The sequence below is a fragment of the Ambystoma mexicanum genome, chromosome 9 (assembly GCF_040938575.1).
Source record: "Ambystoma mexicanum isolate Mex_15411 chromosome 9, UKY_AmexF1_1, whole genome shotgun sequence".
NCBI classification, from domain to species: domain Eukaryota; kingdom Metazoa; phylum Chordata; class Amphibia; order Caudata; family Ambystomatidae; genus Ambystoma; species Ambystoma mexicanum.
Window position 1 is genome coordinate 521,991,906 of NC_090931.1, and position 19,347 is coordinate 522,011,252.

Consider the following 19,347-nt stretch of genomic DNA (forward strand, 5'->3'; position numbering starts at 1 on the left):
TGTGTATTTTTTAAGTGTATTTGAGTGTTAGTTATATTGTCGCTTCTGAAGAAGGCTTACTCTGACGGTTAAATAAATTAATAATTGTTTATTCAAGAAACCTTGTGTGTAAGAGTTTATTTCAATACTTGTCACTGTGAATCTCCGTGTAACTCCCCTACAGCTCGAGATAAGCCTGGCTGTTCAAAACATAAACCAACCTGTGGAGTACAGACTTATACCAAAGGTTGGGTTCCTATTGCCAGGAGTTCAGGGTTGTTGTAGTGCACCCCAAGGATACTGCATACAGTCTTGCCTAACAGGAATCTTCAATGAAACTTTGACGATTCTGGCCCTTGAGGGGCGTTGAAAGACGCTGACAAACGGATCCCCGCTTGCTGGACAAAGGAGCGAAAGAGCACACAGGCTTAAATAACCAAAAATAGAAATTTTATCCAAAAAGGTGCGAAAACGAAGAAAAGCTCACGGAGCAAAACACAAGGACTCCCAACACTTGAACATGCAGCAAAAATATGAAGATGGCTGCTAGAGGAAGGGCTTAGGGAGGGGGCAGTTATTGGCTGGGGCAGTATGACCCAGAGCTCAGTGATTGGTTTAGATGAGAAAGCCAGTTTGTAAGTGAAAGTGAAACTGTTTTTTCTATTACCGAGGATTCCCGGCCTGACGACAGGGAATATTCATGAGCATGTGAATCCATGCCAGACCCCATGCTGGAGAAGGGCCCATTCCCAGATCGCCACCGCCTCCATGCACAGGAGGAAGCGAAACGGGTGCCACCCTGCTTGTTCATGTAAAACATCGTAGTGGAGTTGTCAGTCCTGACCAGAACAGCAGCGTCCCTGATGAGAGGCAGTGTCCCTGATTTGAGTGCCAGGCCCGCCGCCATGAGCTCGAGGATATTGATATGCAGAAGGTCCTTCTCCCTGGGCAATGCACCATGCCTGGAGTAGCCCTCCAGAGTGGCCACCCAGCCGACAGCAAGGAATCTGTCGTCACCACCAGAGTGAGCTCCAGTTAGGTCAAGGGGGTTCCCACTGCCACATTGCAGTCCATCAGCCACCAGCAAAGATCCGGGATAAGGAGCGGGCTGATTTGGTTCCAGTCTGACTGCGACCCAGTTTCCTGGTCCCAGTTGGCTGCCAGGTGGAGGTGCAGGCGCCTCATCTTGAGGTGGGCGAGCTAGACCGTGTGCATGCAAGATGCCATCAGTCCCAGAAGGCGGTGGCACCACCATGCCGAGGTGGTCGAGTTGGCTAGAAAATGCATGCACTATTGCCTTGCGGCAGGAGAGGAGCCTCTTGGGCATGGGGAACACCCTATGCACAGCCGTGTCCCAGTGGACTACAAGGAACACCATATCCTGGCCAGGAGTTGGCTGACTTCTGCTGGTTGAGGGAGAAGCCCAGCTGGTGCAGAACGTCCGCCAGCCTTTGGCAGGAGTGCACCGCTCCCTCGGGAGAGCTGGCCCTGACTAGCCAGTCATCCAGATAAGGGTATAAGTGATGGCCCTCCAGGCAGAGGAGACCTGCCACTGCATTCATCAGTTTCATGAACACACAAGGAGCCAAAGTGGTACGATAGCATTGTGAACTGCAGAAACTGATGCACCTGGTAGATGGGGACATGAAGGAACGCATCCGTGAGGTCTAGGGAACACATCCAGTCCCCTGCGCACAGTGATTCCGCTATTTGATGGGGAGTAATCATATTGAAGCGTTTGAGCGGTAACGGTAAAGACAAGATGAGGAAAGACAGGTCCAGGACTACCATCCAGACAACCTGGTTGTTCTTGGGACCGCAAAAATCCTGGAATAGAAGCCGGAGCCCCTGTCTGACTGAGGAAACGGCTCCACCGCCTGCATCGGCAGAAGAGAAAGGATCTCCTGTAAATCGGCTGGGGACCCTATCTGACGTGGAGGAGAGGAAGGTAGAGGAAGAGGAAGACTGAAGCCCGTGGAGACTACAGAAAAGATCCAGGGACTCTCAAAATAACACTTCCAGCTGTCCTGGAAGAGAGCCAGCCGGCCCCCTACTTGGGAGCTGTGTTCCCCGACCAGGACGCCATTGCTTTTTTGGTGTCTGAGGGAGTAGAGGAGGGGGAGCTGAAAAAAACCATGCAAAGTCCTCTGCTGCTTCCTCCTGTTGTTGCTGGGCGACCCGTCAGGCCTCTGTGTACCACGGTCCCGAAACCCCTTGAAGCCAGTGAAAGCGCAGGGTTTGAAGTCGGCCCTGTCCTGAGACTGAAGGAAGGACTTCTTGGCCATCCCGACTAAGCCAGGACAGGACTTAGAGAGGCTTGCATGGAGGACGTCTTCTTTGTCAACTTGTCATCGGTGCACATAAGAAAGAGGTCCATGCCCTCGAAGGGAACATGTGGGATTCGCTGTTGCACGTCAGATGAAACCTTAGTGGCATGCATCCAAACCGTCCTTATCTCGATCCCCAGGCACAGCCATCTGCTGGCTGCGTTGATGTCAGAGACTGAAGATTGCATGAGGTCCTTTGCAACAGCTCGGGCATCCACCAGACCAGCCTAGAAGGAGGCTTGCTGCTCCAGGGGGAGGTCAGGCAGAAACTCCCCCAGCTCCCACCACAGCTTCTGATTAGCCACAGCCAAAAGGGCGTCAGCATTGGCCTGCCGCAAATGCAGCCCTGATATGGAGTAGCACCGTTTGCTCAAAGACTCCTTGGGCAGGCAAGTGGAGGAGGCTCCCGAGGAGGAAGATGACAAAGACCATAGTTTAGAATAAAGGGAGGTCCGCAGCCACCACTGAAGAGTGTGGCTGAGGGTGGAAGGATAGGAGGACCGGATCCCCATCAGGCAGCCTGAACCTGCTGACCAACTTCTTGTTCATCTGGGCGTTGGGCTTCTCCCAGATCTTTCTCGCCACCTGCAGGACATCTTTCTAGAACAGAATGCCAGAACAGCTTGTGGTTCATTATCCCCAAAACCTCTGCTAGTACTCATGCCTCCTGAGCTCCTGAGGGGCTTCCTTTGGCAGGAGGACCTGCAGGAACGCTGCATGGCCCTGAAGGCAGTCATCAAATGCCTTAACAGATGCTGAGTGTCATCATCGCCCCCACCCACCTTTTTTATTTTTTACAAACTGAGGGGAGTCCAGGCCATAGGACACAGGTGCTGGCATGGTCGCCCCCCCCCCGGTCCGAAACCAAACAAAGGTCCAATAGTTGAGGGGGTGGCGCTGTTGGTACAATAGGAGGTGGAGGGGTCTGGATGAGCGGCAAGGCCTGGACCGGGGGAGGGACAGGCACTGGCACCGGCAGCCCTGGAGGAACAGGCAGAGGGCCTAGTGGTGGAGGTCGAGGAGGCACAACCTGCAGGATCACCTCCTTCACTATGTCCTTTAGGAGCCCCGTCATCTGTGGGGAATGCATGAGGAGGAGGACGTGTTCAAAGAACCAGTCCTCGCAAGCCGCCGGGTCCCCTCCGAAGTGCTGGGTCTCTCAGTGATCCTGATCAAAGCACTGAGGCATGCGAGGCGTGTAGTGGTAAGGCTATGGTGGGTAGATGCATCTTTGAGGAGACCAGCTGCCTATAACATACAGTCCACCAGCACTTCCAGAGTGAAGGAGACTGGGACCTTCTTGCAAGGCCCATTCAATGGGTGAAATCACAGGAGGGCCTGGGCCTGGATCCAAGGTGGACGCCAGCCTAGCAGGCTCTGCCACGTGCTTATCTGCCAAACTGGGGCCTTTTGCCACGCCCTGGGCGGGAGGGCATGAAGCCCCCAAGCCACGTGCTGGCTCAGACAAGGGAGGACGCGCCTTGTGCCCTGAAACCAAAACAGAAGCGTCAACCTCAGATCACTCTGGTAGGCCCTGAGCCCTCAGCCGGCCAGCCGGTAGTCAAATCGCCCTGACGCACGACCTCAGAAGGAGCTCCAGTAGGCTGTGCACCCTCTGCACCTGCACCGGTTGTCGTGCTGGATCATGCTAAGGACTGACTCTTGGAGGCAGAACACAACGATCCTTTGCCCCTTGGGGTTGATAAGGAGGACATACTCTGAGGAGAGTATGAGGAGAGGACAGTCCCATAGGGCCCCTGAGTCCTTCAGCATGGGAACCGGTAACCTTAAAGGCCTCTTGCCTGCCAGAACCTGAAACCAAGGAACCCTTGCCCGAAAGAACCCCTAGGAAGGAGTCTCTGTGCTGAGGAGCCGTACTAAATAAAGGGCCTACCTTGTCTTGACCTGAGGTCTTGGAGACATAGAGCCTCATTACGAGTCCGGTGGTAACTGTGCCGGAAAAACCGTCAGGCTACCGCCGGACCCCTATTACCATTCCGTCTCCGTGATTCCCGGAATCACTGGGGCATTACGACCCTGGTGACCTGGTAATTCTGGAGGCAGAATTCTGCAAGTCCCCATTTCCATGGAGTCCCATAGGACTCCATGGGGATGGGGACCATGGAAACACCGGTTCCGTCTGACAGAGCCGCTGTTTCCATGTCCACCTGCAGGCGGGTGGAGTTAAACCCGCCAGGTTAGACCTGGCGGGAGTGACACCTCCCGTCTGCAGGACTCTGAATCAGCCGGTCCGGAAAAAACGGTGGTGGTGGTTTTACCACCACCGTTCTTTCCGGACCGGCAGGGTCGTAATGAGGCCCATAGTCTTTAAGGTGAGCTGGAGGAGAAGTGTGGAAGATCTCCCTTCAACGCGACAGCAGATTCTTCAACGCCCATTGACAAAGAGCGCTGCAAGCCATGCACGCGTCCCACCGGCGGACGGGCCCCTGACACAGAGACTTCATGGGGGCCTGAGTCCGGGAACGAGCGGTCGCAGCACGTACATCTCATGAATCCCCATGCAGCAGACATGCGCTGGGGGAGGCATGGCACAGAAGGGAGGTGAAGATGATTGAAAAACAAAAAGAACAGGGAGCAAGTGGAAAGTTAAAAAAAAAAAGAAATCAGTATCTGCGCCTAGCTGACAGGTCCTACAACATCCATGAAGAAAAAGGGACTGAGGTGAGGTGCCCCTGTGTGCTACACTAAATTTAAAGGGGAAGCACACTTTTTTGCTGCCAAAGGTTCGGGTACCGTCCCCATGTTGGGGTAGGCCCACAATGATGCAGGAAGGGTGGGGGGACAGGACGTATGAGTATCTTCTTAACGTGCAGTATTTGGAATGTGAGAATATATTTGTCAAGCTTTATTTTTGGTTTGACATTCAATAATATTTAAGGGTTTTCAAGTAAATCACTCTGTTATTTTCAATTCACTTTGTTGTAATATGCCTTTGTAGTTTGCCTTTAAATATGCCCAGTACTCGCAGACTTTCGAAAAAACTTGCTTGCATATGCACGTGGCCACTCTGTAAGAAAGTATCCTCTCTCGTTCAAGGATAAATAAGTCTTAATAGCTGCTGCTTTGCAAGGATTCGGATTGGAGACCTTCGAAAACTTGTCTCGCTATTCACGCGACCAATCTGATATAAAATAATCTTGCGCGTAAGATCAAACAGTTGCATACCGAGTTTCTGATTGCTTAGAAGCTCACCAGTTGCTTCAATGCAAGTTCCTCCAGTAAAGATCACCCATCCTTCTGGTCGGCGGTGCCTTAAGGCTCCTGCCCCATATGCATTTCTGTGCCGGCTTCGGCCCCAGGAGAATGAGCACTTAGAGCAATAGAAAAAGGAGCAGCCTTCCGACAAGGCTCCCTTTTCAAGGACCCCGGGGCTGCTCTTCTCTGAACCATAGCTGTGCCCCACACAGGCATCTCCCCGCTCTGTCTCTTGGCATCTCTGCTGCTGCTATTTTACTGCCACTGCTCTCGTCACTGCATCCTCTCTCACTCTCATTTGATTGGGCTTTTTATACACTTGCAGCCCCTTAACAGGCTGCAGGTGCGAGTTTTCAATTAGCCCTGCCTGAGCATCATTAAGAGGCCACCTCTACTGCTTTCAGCAGGCCTCTTCCTCGTCTCAGTACCAGAGTAGTAAAAGCAACTAGTTCTCATTACTCCTCTTCTCATCTCAGTACTTTTTGTAGATTAATACGTGGAAGCCAGGGGAGTTGGTTTATAACACCCCATGAAAAGGGGGAAAGGGTCAGGTTGGTCAGTAGTAGGAAAAGGGGGAAACCATGTCTCTCCCAAGGGAATCCCACTCGCAGTCCCCACAGACCCTGCGCCCAGGTGATCCTCCCTCAATTGTCCACCCCAAGGGTCGGGATCCAAGAGCGATGGCCTTTCCTTGGCCACCTGCGCGAGGACCCATAGGGGGATAAGAATGAGAATACCCTCAGGTTTCTCACAGGGTCCATAGGTAGATTGAAATCCCCTCCTAGTATGAGGTGTCCTACAGCGAAGCCCAAAAGTACCACAAAGTACTGTAGCAGAAATGAATTCTGCCCAGAGTTTGGCCCATAGATTGAAGCAAGCCTAACCTGCGAAATCCCCTGTACTCCTGACATAAACAGGAACTGATCCTCTTCATCATATTTAACCTCCTGCAGACTAAAAGGTGGTGTTCCAACCTATTAGGATGCACAACCCCCCTTTTTTCAGCCGGTGATTGGTGTGGAATTGTTGTGGAAATGCCCTGCTATGAAGCCCATTAATATCCACCCTCCAGAGTTGCATCTACTGCAGCAACGCTACATTAATCTGTTGCCTTTTAAACCTTTGGAGTAATATGTAAAGTTTCCGGGGGGGATTTAAACCCCCCCGACATTGTGGATCAAGCATCACAATGCCACAGCGCTAGGGAACATGAGGCATGTATAAGGAGACCTTCCAACTCTCCCGGACCCGACACATCAGAAACAATCCTACCATTGGAGTAATATCTGTATTGCTGCGCCTTCTTACTTCCATCCAACTAAAAATTAAATTGTAACCATTTAACCAAATTAACCAAACAACTTTCCCATGGGCGTGAGTAAGCAGTTATGTCCCCCCCAGATTGTAAGCCAGACAAGTCTGCTTCACCCTTCCCTGAGCGAAACACCCAACCGGACACCATCCATGCATAAATCCCAACCAGCAGATGAGAATTACCTTCCTGTTCCCGGAGTAACCCATCCTGTGTAAAGCCATTAGCTCATCCTGGTGGACCATGCCCAGGCTCCCAACCCTCCTCTCAGGCCCCTACCGCGGATGCGCCTCCATCTTCTCTCATTGTCCTCTTCTCTGTTCTGCTACAGGGGAATCCCCAGGCCTATGGCTGTCTCTTCAAGAGTTGTGCAACACCACTGCTTCCCCTCCCGGGTGAAGAGAAAGCCAAATGGGCATGTCCAACAGTACTGCCCATGCTCCTGTGGGAGGTTCCCTGTTACTGGGTGAAATGCCAGCCTTTTTTGGAGTGTCAAGGCCACCAGAGTTCTGAAAAATGAGAAGCTTTAGTGTGCCATGGGGAATTTCCCCTATCGCCTTGGAGGCTTCTCAGAATTTCTTCATTAGTCGTGACTTCATGAACAAATCTCTGGGCTGGGCAGGTGGGACCCAATGCAACAGTCTTACCCTATTCACCCGGTCAAGAATGAAAGAATCAGCAGATATTCCAAGGAAGGTGTCCTTAAGAAGCGGGGAACCCATGCCTTCAAGTCTGAACATTCCACGTTTTCCTCAAGGCTTCGGATTCTAGAGTTCTCTCTTTTGTGTCTATTTTCGAGATCTTCAATGGTAGAAATCAGTTCTTCCATTCCCTGTTTGGCTCCCGCTAGCTCTCCCTGCAGATGGATGATGTCCTTGTGTAGTGAATGTATTGCCTCCTCCGTGTCCCCCATTCTTGTGCTTATCTGCTTTAGGTCTTTGGATAGAATGTCCAGAGACTTCTGAATCCCCTCCATTGCTAGAGCAACTTCAGGGCTTACTTCTCAGAGTCAACGCCATCACCAGTATATATAGCACACACAGCGCCCGTTTGAAACAGTTTTTAGACCTTCCTCTTGCAGAAATATCAGCATCAGTGAGTCCCAGACAGTACCAGAATCAGAATGAGCATAAAGTGCAATGCCCCTGTCGCTCTCAGCGGGTGTGGCAGTGGGGCAAGGGGGTTCTACCCGTGACATACCGTACCTGGCCCACCACTTTACACGGCACTCCTTAAGGGTCTTAGGCCGAAGGAGTTTGCAGGCAGCACACCGCTTTTCGTCGTAGTCTAAGGGGAGACAGACGTTGCACGTCCTGTGTTCGTCCTTCCACGAATATCTGACTCTACATTTGGGGCAGAACCTAAAAGGAGTCCTTTCCATAGCAAAAGGGGAAGATGACCAGACCGAACGTGTAAAGAGGGGGAAAAAGGAAAGACATACCGAAAATATCGCCACCCCAACCCCACTCTCCCTACTGTAAAGGTCGGCCAGAGGGCACGACCACATGGAAAGTCCGGCTGCCGGATCTTAGGCGCTGAAAATCCACCATCGTAGACAAATTCCCTGCAGTCTTCGTCGAAGATGTTCTAGTGACCGAAGTGACTTAACGGGGAATAACCTACAAGTCAGTATAAGATAAACAATGTCGCTTATGTAAGAGTTCCACTATAGGGTGACCAGTTATCTGGGCGGAAAAAAACAATCTGAGGGACCTCGGCGCTTGAGGGATTTTGGGTACACTACACGTCACAATAGGGATAGTGTTACAGACACGCCTATGCGGACATCCCCTTTCGGTTCCCGAAAGACAAGATGCAATACTCTGCGGTTACCACTGGATGTCAGACCATATGCACAGCATGTGCTTCTAAGCAGATTGACAAGCATCAGAAATCTCTATTATCCTATCTAATAATTTGAAAACTATGTCTCAAATACATTGTTGGGGGATCTCAACTTGGAATTCAACTACCCCAATGACCAGCATGCCACAGCATTCTCTAATATGCTTACTAAATTTGGCTTTATTCAAAGAGTGACTGCCTACTCACAATAAAGGAACAACACTAGATTGGGTGGCAGAACTCAACTGCAATGCCGCTATCACCTTCATAACTCCTCAGCTGTGGACAGACCAGTAGCTTCTTTCATTCACGCTCTCAGTCAAAATTCTCACCAGCAAAAATAACTCTGAAGCTCCTCCCATCCTCAACAGAAAAAAAAAAAAACAGAACATCACGGCCGAAAAACTCTTACCACTAATTATACCTATCCTCAACTCACTGACCGATTCCAATGACCCATCCACGCTAGTAGATGAATACAATAACACCTCGACAAAAGCATAAGACATCATCGTGCCACTAAAACTTAGGAAAAGTAAACCCAGAGCTCACCTGAACTCTTGGTTCACGCAGCATCTTAAAACAGAGAACCGAAAAAAGAATACGTGAAGTCGCTTGGGGACACCTACCAAACGATGAACACAAAACTAACCTTATCAACATCTCTGCCTTATACAAGAAAGAAATAATATCTACCAAACAGGAAACTTACAATAACAGGATTCTTCAAGCAAACTCAAGTACAAAGGAGCACTTTGCAATCCTAAAAGAGCTGGAAGCCCCTGTACCGGCATCAGATAATTGTGTGAAAGACAAACACTGGTGTTCTAATATATAGATTGCCTTAACTAACAAAATCACCCTTCTCCAAAATACAATTGCTGATAAAAAAGCTAACCTACCCAATTCTGACTTGCAGGGCAGAATGCCTTCACATTCCCCTAAACCATCACCTCGTTTCAGCTTTTCAAGAGTATCGATCCTTGAGGTTGAAAAAAATCATCCTCCCTCTTAAACCTTCAAACTGTCAGGGAGACAAGTGTCCAGCCCGAATAATCAAAGGTGCCGCGAGAGACCTCGCACCTTTCATAACCAAACTTATGAATGCCTCCTTTACTTCTGGCACTATTCCCAACAATTTAAAGGAGTCCTGGGTCCTTCCCCTCCTTAAAAAACTATCACTAGACCCATCCATCCCCACAAACCATAGGCCCATCACAATCGTGCCATTTTTACTCAAAATTCTATACCGGGTGGCTATCTCCAGAAACAGGAGTACCTTGAGTCCAACCAGCTCCTGGGAATCTTTCAATCTGGTTTCAGGCACCAACACGGCACTAAAATTGCATTGATTGATCTTAAAAGCCAGATGGATGAACTTAAGGACAGGGGGAATACAGCTTTACTACTTCTCCTGTGTCTTTCGGCTGCCTTCGATCTGGTGGACCATAAAGTCTTATGCAATCACCTTGACTCAGCAGCTCACTTCTCACAGGATGCCATAACATGGATCCAATCCTTTCTGATTAACAGGACCATGAGATTCTTCTCGCCATCGGTGGCGGCAGACCCCATTTCTATCACATGTGGTGTGCCACAGGGCTCTTTGTCTCGCCCACAATGTACAATATTTTTACTAAACCTCTTTTCGATGATCTGGACCTTCTTGGTGTCACCTACACTAACTATGCAGATGACACCCAGATTCTCATACCGTTTACCTAGGATTATGACAAGGATTTGGCCTTGGTGGATAAAATCTATCTCATCATCCAGGCATGGATGGCTGCCCACGGTCTATGCCGGAATGATGACAAAACTGAGCTCCTCATCTTGGGGACTGCAATCAACCTCAACAAACTTGGCCACAAATATAACTCTTTTAATATCAATGGCAACATCATCAAAGTTACCAAAGCAGGTAAAAACCTCAGGTTTTTACCTAGACTCTACTCTCACTTGCTAAACCGGTCAATGCTATGGCCTCGGCTTTGGCATACACATGCAAACTGATCAGAGCAGGTAAAACTTTTTCGATCTAAGGATAGCTGCACCATACTGGCCCGACCCCTATTTTTGACCAAGTTGGACTATTGCAACTCGCTGTACCTGGGCGCTAGCAAATATATTGTCAACAAGATCCAAATTCTCAAAGATAATGCCTTCAGAACAGCACAGGGCATTGCTAGGAAAGAGCACATCTCAGAGGCAGAACAAATGGCTATCCCCCAGTGACAAAATTCTGCTCAAAACCGCTTTGCTAACCCATAAATGCCTAAATAGCGCGGCAAGTCGCTACCTGGTGGATAGGATCATTAGAAAAACTTCTAGCCGACCCACTGGGACGACTAACAGATTGTATAGTCGCACCTAGGCTTAAATTGACAAAAGCTGGTGGTGGAGGGGGCAGCTTCCCGGTTAAAACAGCTCAGTTATGGAACTCCCTGCCCCCATTCTTGAGGGCGGATCAGACCTTTCGGAGCTTCAGACACATCATCATCATCAAATGGCTTAGAGACAAAGACCACTAACTCGCCCTGTGACGTACCGCCCGCTTACCGTCTCTCTGCAGTACCCACTAGATTTAACTACACATTGATTATGCAAAGTTTGTATATGTGAATTTTACCCTGTATATTTTGTAATTGCACAACGTTTATGCCCACTTGTATGTATATATCTGACACACATCTACCCAACTGTAACTTTGATGTAAACCATTGTGTACTTTTTTTGTAACCTGAGTAACTAGAATTTGAAAGTGTGATGCTGGAAATGCATCGGAGGGACAGGGCCTGTGTATCCTTGTGCTTTATTGCTTTTTAGCATGTGTACTGTCTTGTTTTCCGCGCAGGAGTTCATGTGGGACTCCTGGCGGTGCGGCTCTTCCTGTATTTGGTTTGGTGAACAAACCCTTGGGATACTCTTATGGCACCCCTGGGTGGGAGTAGGACCCTGTACTCCTAGTGTATGTGTTTAGGCACCTATGTGTGGCCCACAGAGCAGGGTGTGGGCTGGTGGCAGCTCTGTGCTGAAGTGACAGGTGCCCTGAGCGTCCTCCATTTTGGGATGCCCAGGCCCGGTCATTGGAATCAGTGGCTTCCTGATAGGAAACAAGATGGCCCCTGTGGTCTCCTGCTTTCTATCGCCTGTTACCTTACTTTTCCCGAAGTCCCGGGAAGCCCTGACTCTGTCCATTCCCCCCCGACTGGCTGTTGGTTGGAAGTTCCATATATGGTGCTGTGGGGAAGTCCAGGCCAGACTGGCTGGAGCCTTCCCAAAGACTATGTTGTGGGTATGCCCGTGGGGTGGGACCTGGGTGAATGGAGTGTGTGACGAATACGCATTCTGTGTTATGGGTGTCTAGTATCTGGTGTTTGACACAATGACTGAGACAGCCCTGCCCGAAACTGGTATGAACGCAGTGTGTAGTGCTGAATGGCAGAGTGCTTGTCCGAATCCACATTCTGTGTTGAGTGTCTGGATGGAGAAGAATGGCCTGAATGAACTGTGCGCCTGATTGGCTGCCTGGCTGCCTGAATGCCTGCCTGGCTGCCTGAATGCCCTTCTGAGTGATTGGTTGCCCGAGTGTGACCCAGCAGAATGAAAGAATCCAACTAGTATATCTGGGGGCCTCTCACTGTTAGAAATCGTTCTGAAGCTTAAGTTGAAACTGACGCTTAACTTTGAAGCCCACTGGAAGAAGAAGAACTGCTGCTGCACTTCGCTAATCTGAAAGCTGCTGTGCCTTCAAGGAACTGATCCAAGAGAGGACCTGGCTAGGAGACCTCTTTCCGAGCTACGAGGGAGCATTTTGCAGCAGCTGATCTTTGCCAAAGCTCCCTGGCAGACAGACCTACAAAAGGCTGCCGACCGGAAAAGGAGACCACTAAGGAGAACGAAGAGAAGCACCAGACAGCCGTCAACCACTTCCGTCGCAAGTACTCCCTTGTTCATCACAGTCGACCGCTTTCGTCCTGCCGCAGAAAGTCAAGGTTGTCGATGAGCTAGGAGAATCCGCCGGTGGGTTTCCCGCCACCCGAAGACGGCAGAGACACTGGACGACTCGACGCCCTTGCTGGGACAAAGTTCTTCAGTAACTCTTCGCAGATACGAACACTCGTCGTCGAGGTGCCCCGTACACCTCAGCTTGCAGGACATTTTCGACAGATCGTCAATGAGCACCGCAAGAACTGAAGCTGGTGCCTCAGCGACAGTGTTCACCATTTTTTTTCACCAAATCTCAACGAACCGCGGCTGCTGCCTGAAAGGGAGTGCGTTCAAGTAGGGCCTGTCGATGACTCGCCGACGAACTCTACAAAACCAGGTACTTTGGGGCAGTCGAACTTTGATATAAGGAGATAAGACTCAAATAGACAATACATGGAAGATGCACTACAAGCCCAGACCTTTACAGGTTGCCCAGGTGGGGGGATCCTCATACAGAACTGTGCCTAGTGGTAGGGGCCAGTATTCTGCCAATTGTCTAACCAACTTGTCTTCCTCCTAAGTCTATGGTTGATATTGTTTTGTTGTGTTGATTCATATGCTATTTGAGCTGGGTACAGTTGATGCATTTTAATGGAATCAGAGTAATAGTGGTACCACCTAGAACTGTATATATTTACCATTATAGAATTGCCGGACCACAAAGTGTGTTATTGTGATTGTGTATATAACGTGAACCTTTTTTATATAAAGAGCTGTGTTTTAACTAACAGTGTGTGGACATTCCTTTGTGGGTGCTTGGGGACTACACTGTACTTAAGAACCAGCCTGCATCACCTCCTGAGAAGCTAGGCCTTGATTGCTTGTCCAATTGCGACCGTAATAGAGAACCTTGGCTGGGGTCCTCTGTGGCTCTCCTCTACCATATAGCGAGCATGAGTACAGACACCCCCCACCGATCTTTACAGAAAGTTTTCATTTTTCTTTCCGTTTCTCTGTGCCCCAATACCCCTGGGTCTGGCGCGCATTACAAATAAATAAACCAACAAACTTTGCCCTTGATGGACGGAAGAAATGAACTGAGGGCCCAAAACAATGCCCGTAGTTCAAGGACATTGATGTGTAACCTCTTCTCCTCCAGCAGCCACAGGCCTCTGGCATGGAGACGTTCAGCGTGAGCTCCCAAGCCCTCCAGCGAAGCGTCCGTTGTGACAGTCTCCTGGTATGGGGGGCTCTGGAAGTCTGTGCCCCCGGATATGTTGGAGCGCACGCCCCACCACCTTATCGCTCGACGGAACTCCTTGTTGAGCACGATCCTGTCCTTGAAGCTTCCGGACACTTGGATCCAACGGGAGTCCAGGAATTCCTGGAGCAGTCGCATTCGTAACCTGCAGAGCCGGATCAGGTAGATACATGACAACATCATGCCGAGCAGCGACTTGATGTTCCTCACCGTGGCGATCTTCTGTGCTAACAGCCATTGCACCTTGCCCAAGATGGGCGCCATCCTTTCCTCTGACGGGGCCGCCAGACAGGATACTGTGTTGAGCCTGGATCGAAGGAACAGTGCGTCCTGCGATGGAGTCAAGCAGGACTATGCATAGCCAGGCACTTCATAAAGACTCTGGGTGCCAACTTCAGTCCGAAGGGGCAGAGCCTTGAACTGGTAGTGCTTCCCTTGTACAATGAAGCAAAGGAAGCTGCAATGTTTTTCATGACATGAATAGGGACGTAGAAGTAAGCGTCCTGCAGATCTAACAATGACATGAAGTCTCCCTCCTCCAGTTGGACGAGCATGTGATGCAACGGGACCACCCTGAATTTCTGGGACTTGATGTATTTGTTGAGTCGTCGTACATCGAGAATGGGCCTCCATCCCCGGTCTTCTTTCTTACTAGAAAGTATCTTAAGTAAACTCAGGAGTCCCGGAGTCGCTTTGGTACTAGCTCTAACGCACCGTGTTATAACATGGCCCGAACCTCACAGCAGCTGAGGGATGTGCTATTCATGCCGGGCCACCAGTGGTATTGATATGATATGATAGGTTATTTATAACACGCTTAATACCCAGAGGTTTCTAAGTGTGGACTCAGGGATCGTACCTGTGGTGCTCCAAGTTGTCTTGCTTCCAAGGTGAACACGTTGCCACCAAGCTATCCACCGAGCTATCCTTCACAGACACTGTCGCTGAAACTCCGAAGTGTATCCGTGGGCGAGAGCGTCCAGCACCTATAGATCGGTGGAGATGTTATCCCACAAACTGACGAAGTTAAATCAGCTGACCCCCCACTGGGGTGCAGGGGTGGCAGCCCGACGTCTCTGCCGGTTCAGTCCTGCTTGGAGGCCAGCGCGCCGCCCTGGGAGCCTTGATGATGCAGGGCACGGGCCTTCTCTGTGTCAGTCTTGATGGCATGAAATGATTCATCGTCAGCCTTGCCGAAAAGGTTGTCTCCGTCGAACGGCATGTCCAGGACCCTCATCTGGAGCTCTTATCTAAAGTTGGTGGCCTTCAGCCAGCCACGATAACGGAGGCAAACTCAGTTTCCCCTCTGGCAGAACAATGTGTCTGCAATTTCCAGGGCCACAGTGGTGGCGTGATCCGACGCCACCTTGCCTTCCTGAAGGATCTCCATTGCCTCGACCTGCTTGTCCTCGGAGACGAAGTCCAGGATCAGAGCCATCTTGTAACATAGCTCCGGATCGTACCTGGCCAGGATTGCTAAAGCTTTGGCCGCATTGACTGTCGTCCCCGCCGAGTAGAGGACCTTCCTACCCACGGCGTCCAATTTCTTACCCTCGCTGTCTGGGGCGGGGGGGGGGGGGGTCAGAGATCAAGGACGACGGGTTGGACAACTTCTTCTGAGCAGATACTGAGACCACGGAGTCCGGTAATGGATGTGACCGCAGACATTTGGGTGCAGACTCAAGCACCCAGTATTTCTTTTCTAGCCGGTCTCTCTTCGGCGGGGTTCTTCAGAAGCGCCAGCCCCTCATCCCAGATGTTGTCCAAGAGCAGAACCAAGAGAATGGTCTTTGTTTTTGCCTTCCGGCGCTGATACAGGAAGCCCTCCTTCTCTTCCGGGGTGAGCAGGAAGAGTTCTGACGCACAGGCGATCATGGAGTGGAAGGAGCCCACTTTTTCCGGGGGAGAAGCCCTTGGGGGCGGAGAGACTGCCCCGTTGTCATCGGTGTCTGCCGTCCCTGTATCCCTACCGGGGGGCGGGGAGGTGGAGGGCAGTGGCAGTTGGAGCAGAGGTGTAGGATGCCTTCTCCTTTTCTTATGCGGTGGTGGCCCTGGTGTCAACGGGGTTGTCGCTGGTGGTGGCGGTGCCTTCAGCATCCTCTTCTGAATCTGTGACACTAGTGTGTGGAGGGTCGAGAGAATATCCTGCGCTAGATCTCTGGGAGGTGCCTGGGGAACAGGGTCGGTGGGCCAAGCGACTATGTAGTCGCCCCCGCCGCCGTTGTCGTTATCATCATCATCAGTTGCCGCCGCCTCCGTTTGGCATCTCCTCAATGTTTTCGTTGTCGTCCCCACCCTCTTCCGGGATGGTGTGGACAGAAACTATGTCTTCCTTGTCGGAAGAAGAGATTTCCGTGCCCTGGAGTTCTTCCACGCCACCTCCCCTTTTCGGGTCCAAAGAGGTCAGTCTCTCGCTAATGTCCAGCCTCCCTTTTTTCCAGGATCTGCTCTACTGGTTTGGTCGAAGCCTCCCGTCTGGGAGGAAGAGCCACCCTGGCCGCAACAGGGGTACCCTGGATTGTGTCAGCCCCTTTTGCCTTTGAGAGCGCGGCAGCAACCACTTCGATAGATGAGGGCGATTTGGCTTGGATCACATGGGCCTTCACAGGCAGGTCGGACACTTTGTCCTGCTTGGCCGACTCTGGTCCCTCCCACAACTTCCCCCGGGTTAGCTGACTTTCTCTTTGATGATGAACTAGAACGTTGGCTGGAGAATAAGCCAATGGAGATGATGAATGCGCCCTGGCAGTCGTGGGACCCGCTTGCGTGTCGATCCCGACGGAAGCGGACTCGCAGTGCTTGGCTTTGTCAGAGGCCCCCACGGATGGAGCGCCCTCGAAGGATTTAGAAGCCTGCTCTGGCTGGCTGGATCCGGCTGAAGCATGCCCCTGTGAACCACGGATAGAGGGCCTGGCTTTGAGCCAGGCCGCCAGTCTGACGTGCCGATCCTTCATCGTGCGATTGGTAAAGTCATGACAAATCTCGCAATCTTCCTTGTGCGTCGGGTGAAGACAATAAAAGGCACTGGGAATGCTCGTCATCTGTGAAAACATTCAGCAAACCGCAGCTGGTGCAGAGCTTGAAGGAGGAAGCTCGTCCTTCTCCTCTGACATGATCCGGTGCGGTGTAGGCCTGATGGCCTTCTGGAAACTTCCAAGAAGAAACACTCAACGATCGCGCCCTTGAGGGGCGATGGAAGATTCTGAAAAATGGATCCCCGTTAATTGGAAGAAGGAATGATGGAGCAGACGGGCTCGATTGAACAAAAAAATAGGGTTTTCCTAGTCATAAAAGCATGAAAAAAACAGAAGGCTCCTAGAGCAAAACAGGAGGACTGCCAACACTTGAACGTGCCGTAAAAATCTGAAGATGGCTGCCACAGGAGGGGCTTAGGGAGAGGACAGACATTGGCTGTGAGAAGTATGACCCAGAGCTCAGTGATTGGTTTATAGGAGAAAGACAGTTTATAAACAAAAGTGAAACTTTTTTCTTTTAACAAGGATTCCCAGCCTGACGACGGGGAATATTCATGGGCATGTGAATCCATGCCAGACCCCATGCTGAAGAAGTAAATGTATCCGTTTGTGACAAGGCAAGGCCCGCAATTGTTGTCGGGTGTTATCTGGCCTCTCTCCCATATACAAAACTCATGGCCACACTTTACCGGAACTCCGTGCACTCTCTCAAGGGGTGACAAACACTACTTGGGTCCAAAAAGCATTCACCACTAGCAGTTAATATAGCTAAAACATACATAGCCCACAAAGTTGCACATTATAACCTGTAGCTTTAAGCTGCTCGTGGATAATATAACATATAATGGCATATTAAAGTCAGAGTAATCAAAGCACATAACTGTCTACATACATATCAATTTGAAATGCATGTATGGTTAGCATTTGTCATACAATGTTGGATCATAGTCCTCTGAAAACTCAGGACACTACAACATTGCCCGGCAGTCTGCAGAGCTAGAGGGCCATACCAATAGACGATGAGTGTTATACAAATCATATTTAACAGTAACAAGCATAGCAGTCACCCATCATATTCTTAAAGTTAAACTGCAAATTCTGCAATTGCTGTTGTATAAAGTATCAACACGGCAGACAACTACTAAAACTTTAATAGTAGGGTCTGTTTACACCACTGTAAAAAAAAAAAAAAATAAGGGTGTGGTAACAAATCCTTTAAAAGCATCAATCAAATCGTGAGACATTATCTATGGAAGCATTCAGTATCCCTTTGTTTGTCTGATTTGATTAAAGTAATCGTAGGTACAGTATGTGTGTTGTTTGTACATTGCATACACTAAAGTACTTACAATGTGTGACACCAGCCAGGGTTTGGTAGAAAGTTGGAGTGTCACTATCGTCAGTAAGAGTAACATAAATCCCTCCGGAGAGCAGCCATCTGGAGAATGTGAAAGCATCTTTGTTCTGCAACAACCAGTTGCGAAACCTTTCATAGTTTACTTTTTCACTCTGAAAGGAATAACAAGGAAGAATAAAGCTAGCAATTCTAAGAAGGACATTCTTTACAATACACAAGTAAAATACATCAGTGACAGGTGTATATTTGATAGACGTGTATAAGCTGGACTGCAAGGGTGAGGCTCTTCAAAACAAGTCACAGGTAGCACTCTACAAACACGAAGAACACTGACAGAAATGCCTCAGCTGATCTTCAGAAGAGCTGCTGCGCAGGGTTCTACTCTTTGCTACTGCAGGTGGGATGGCAAGAACAAAAGGCTGGCATGCCTACAGTAATGTGAAAGTTGCTTGTGCCACACTCAATTCCCTCATACAAACCACGGAAGCATAAACTATATTTAGGGTTTCTGGCTTTCAGGGTTAATGTTTTGTCAATTTCAGTATTTTCACAAAATTTTAAAATCTGTGTATATCAGTCTTTATAAATTTTTATGAAAAATAATGGAGTGCAACAGTGTTTTTTCAATCCATTTGAAAAACATGCATTTATTATCATGCATAGTTTCGTGAGCAGAAATATTATGGGATATACAATGTTCTCAATGCACACGCTATTGAGGGAACAGTCTCAAAATGGGTAGCCAACATGCTTCTGCTGAGAAAGCCAGCAACAGATGTCAATGAGAATCTGCCCTGGATATAGGCAATTGTGTGCACAGAGTGATGCCCTTTATCTATATCCAGGGAAGGTTCTATAAAGTGTGTGGGCCTGTGTGACAAAGGACTTGTTGAGGGCCCTAATTTGCATATATATTGCCATGAGTGCAAAATCAAAGAACATTATGTTACAGGAAGTGACATGAGGCTTTGCTACTAATGGAAAGCAACAGACAGGGCCAGGCCGGGCTTCCCTAAACCAGCAGATCCCTCAGTCGCCGGTAGCCTGAGGGATCTGCTGGCTTAGGGAAGCCCTGCCTGGCCCTGCGGGCCTCCGTGAGTTACTGCTTGTTCAAAGTTATTAATTTTGCATTCGTGCTCTGAGCG

General features: G+C 49.7%; 1 protein-coding gene across 2 annotated transcripts in view; it reads right to left on the minus strand.

The window, feature by feature from the left end:
* The window catches only part of USP32 (ubiquitin specific peptidase 32), a 3,569,419-nt gene that overhangs the window by 3,430,187 nt on the left and 119,885 nt on the right, over positions 1 to 19,347 (minus strand). For both annotated transcript variants that reach the window (XM_069615070.1, XM_069615069.1), the window contains exon 5: positions 18,195 to 18,354. In XM_069615070.1, coding sequence (XP_069471171.1) covers positions 18,195 to 18,354 — 160 coding nt within the window. The remainder of the gene's footprint in view (positions 1 to 18,194; positions 18,355 to 19,347) is intronic.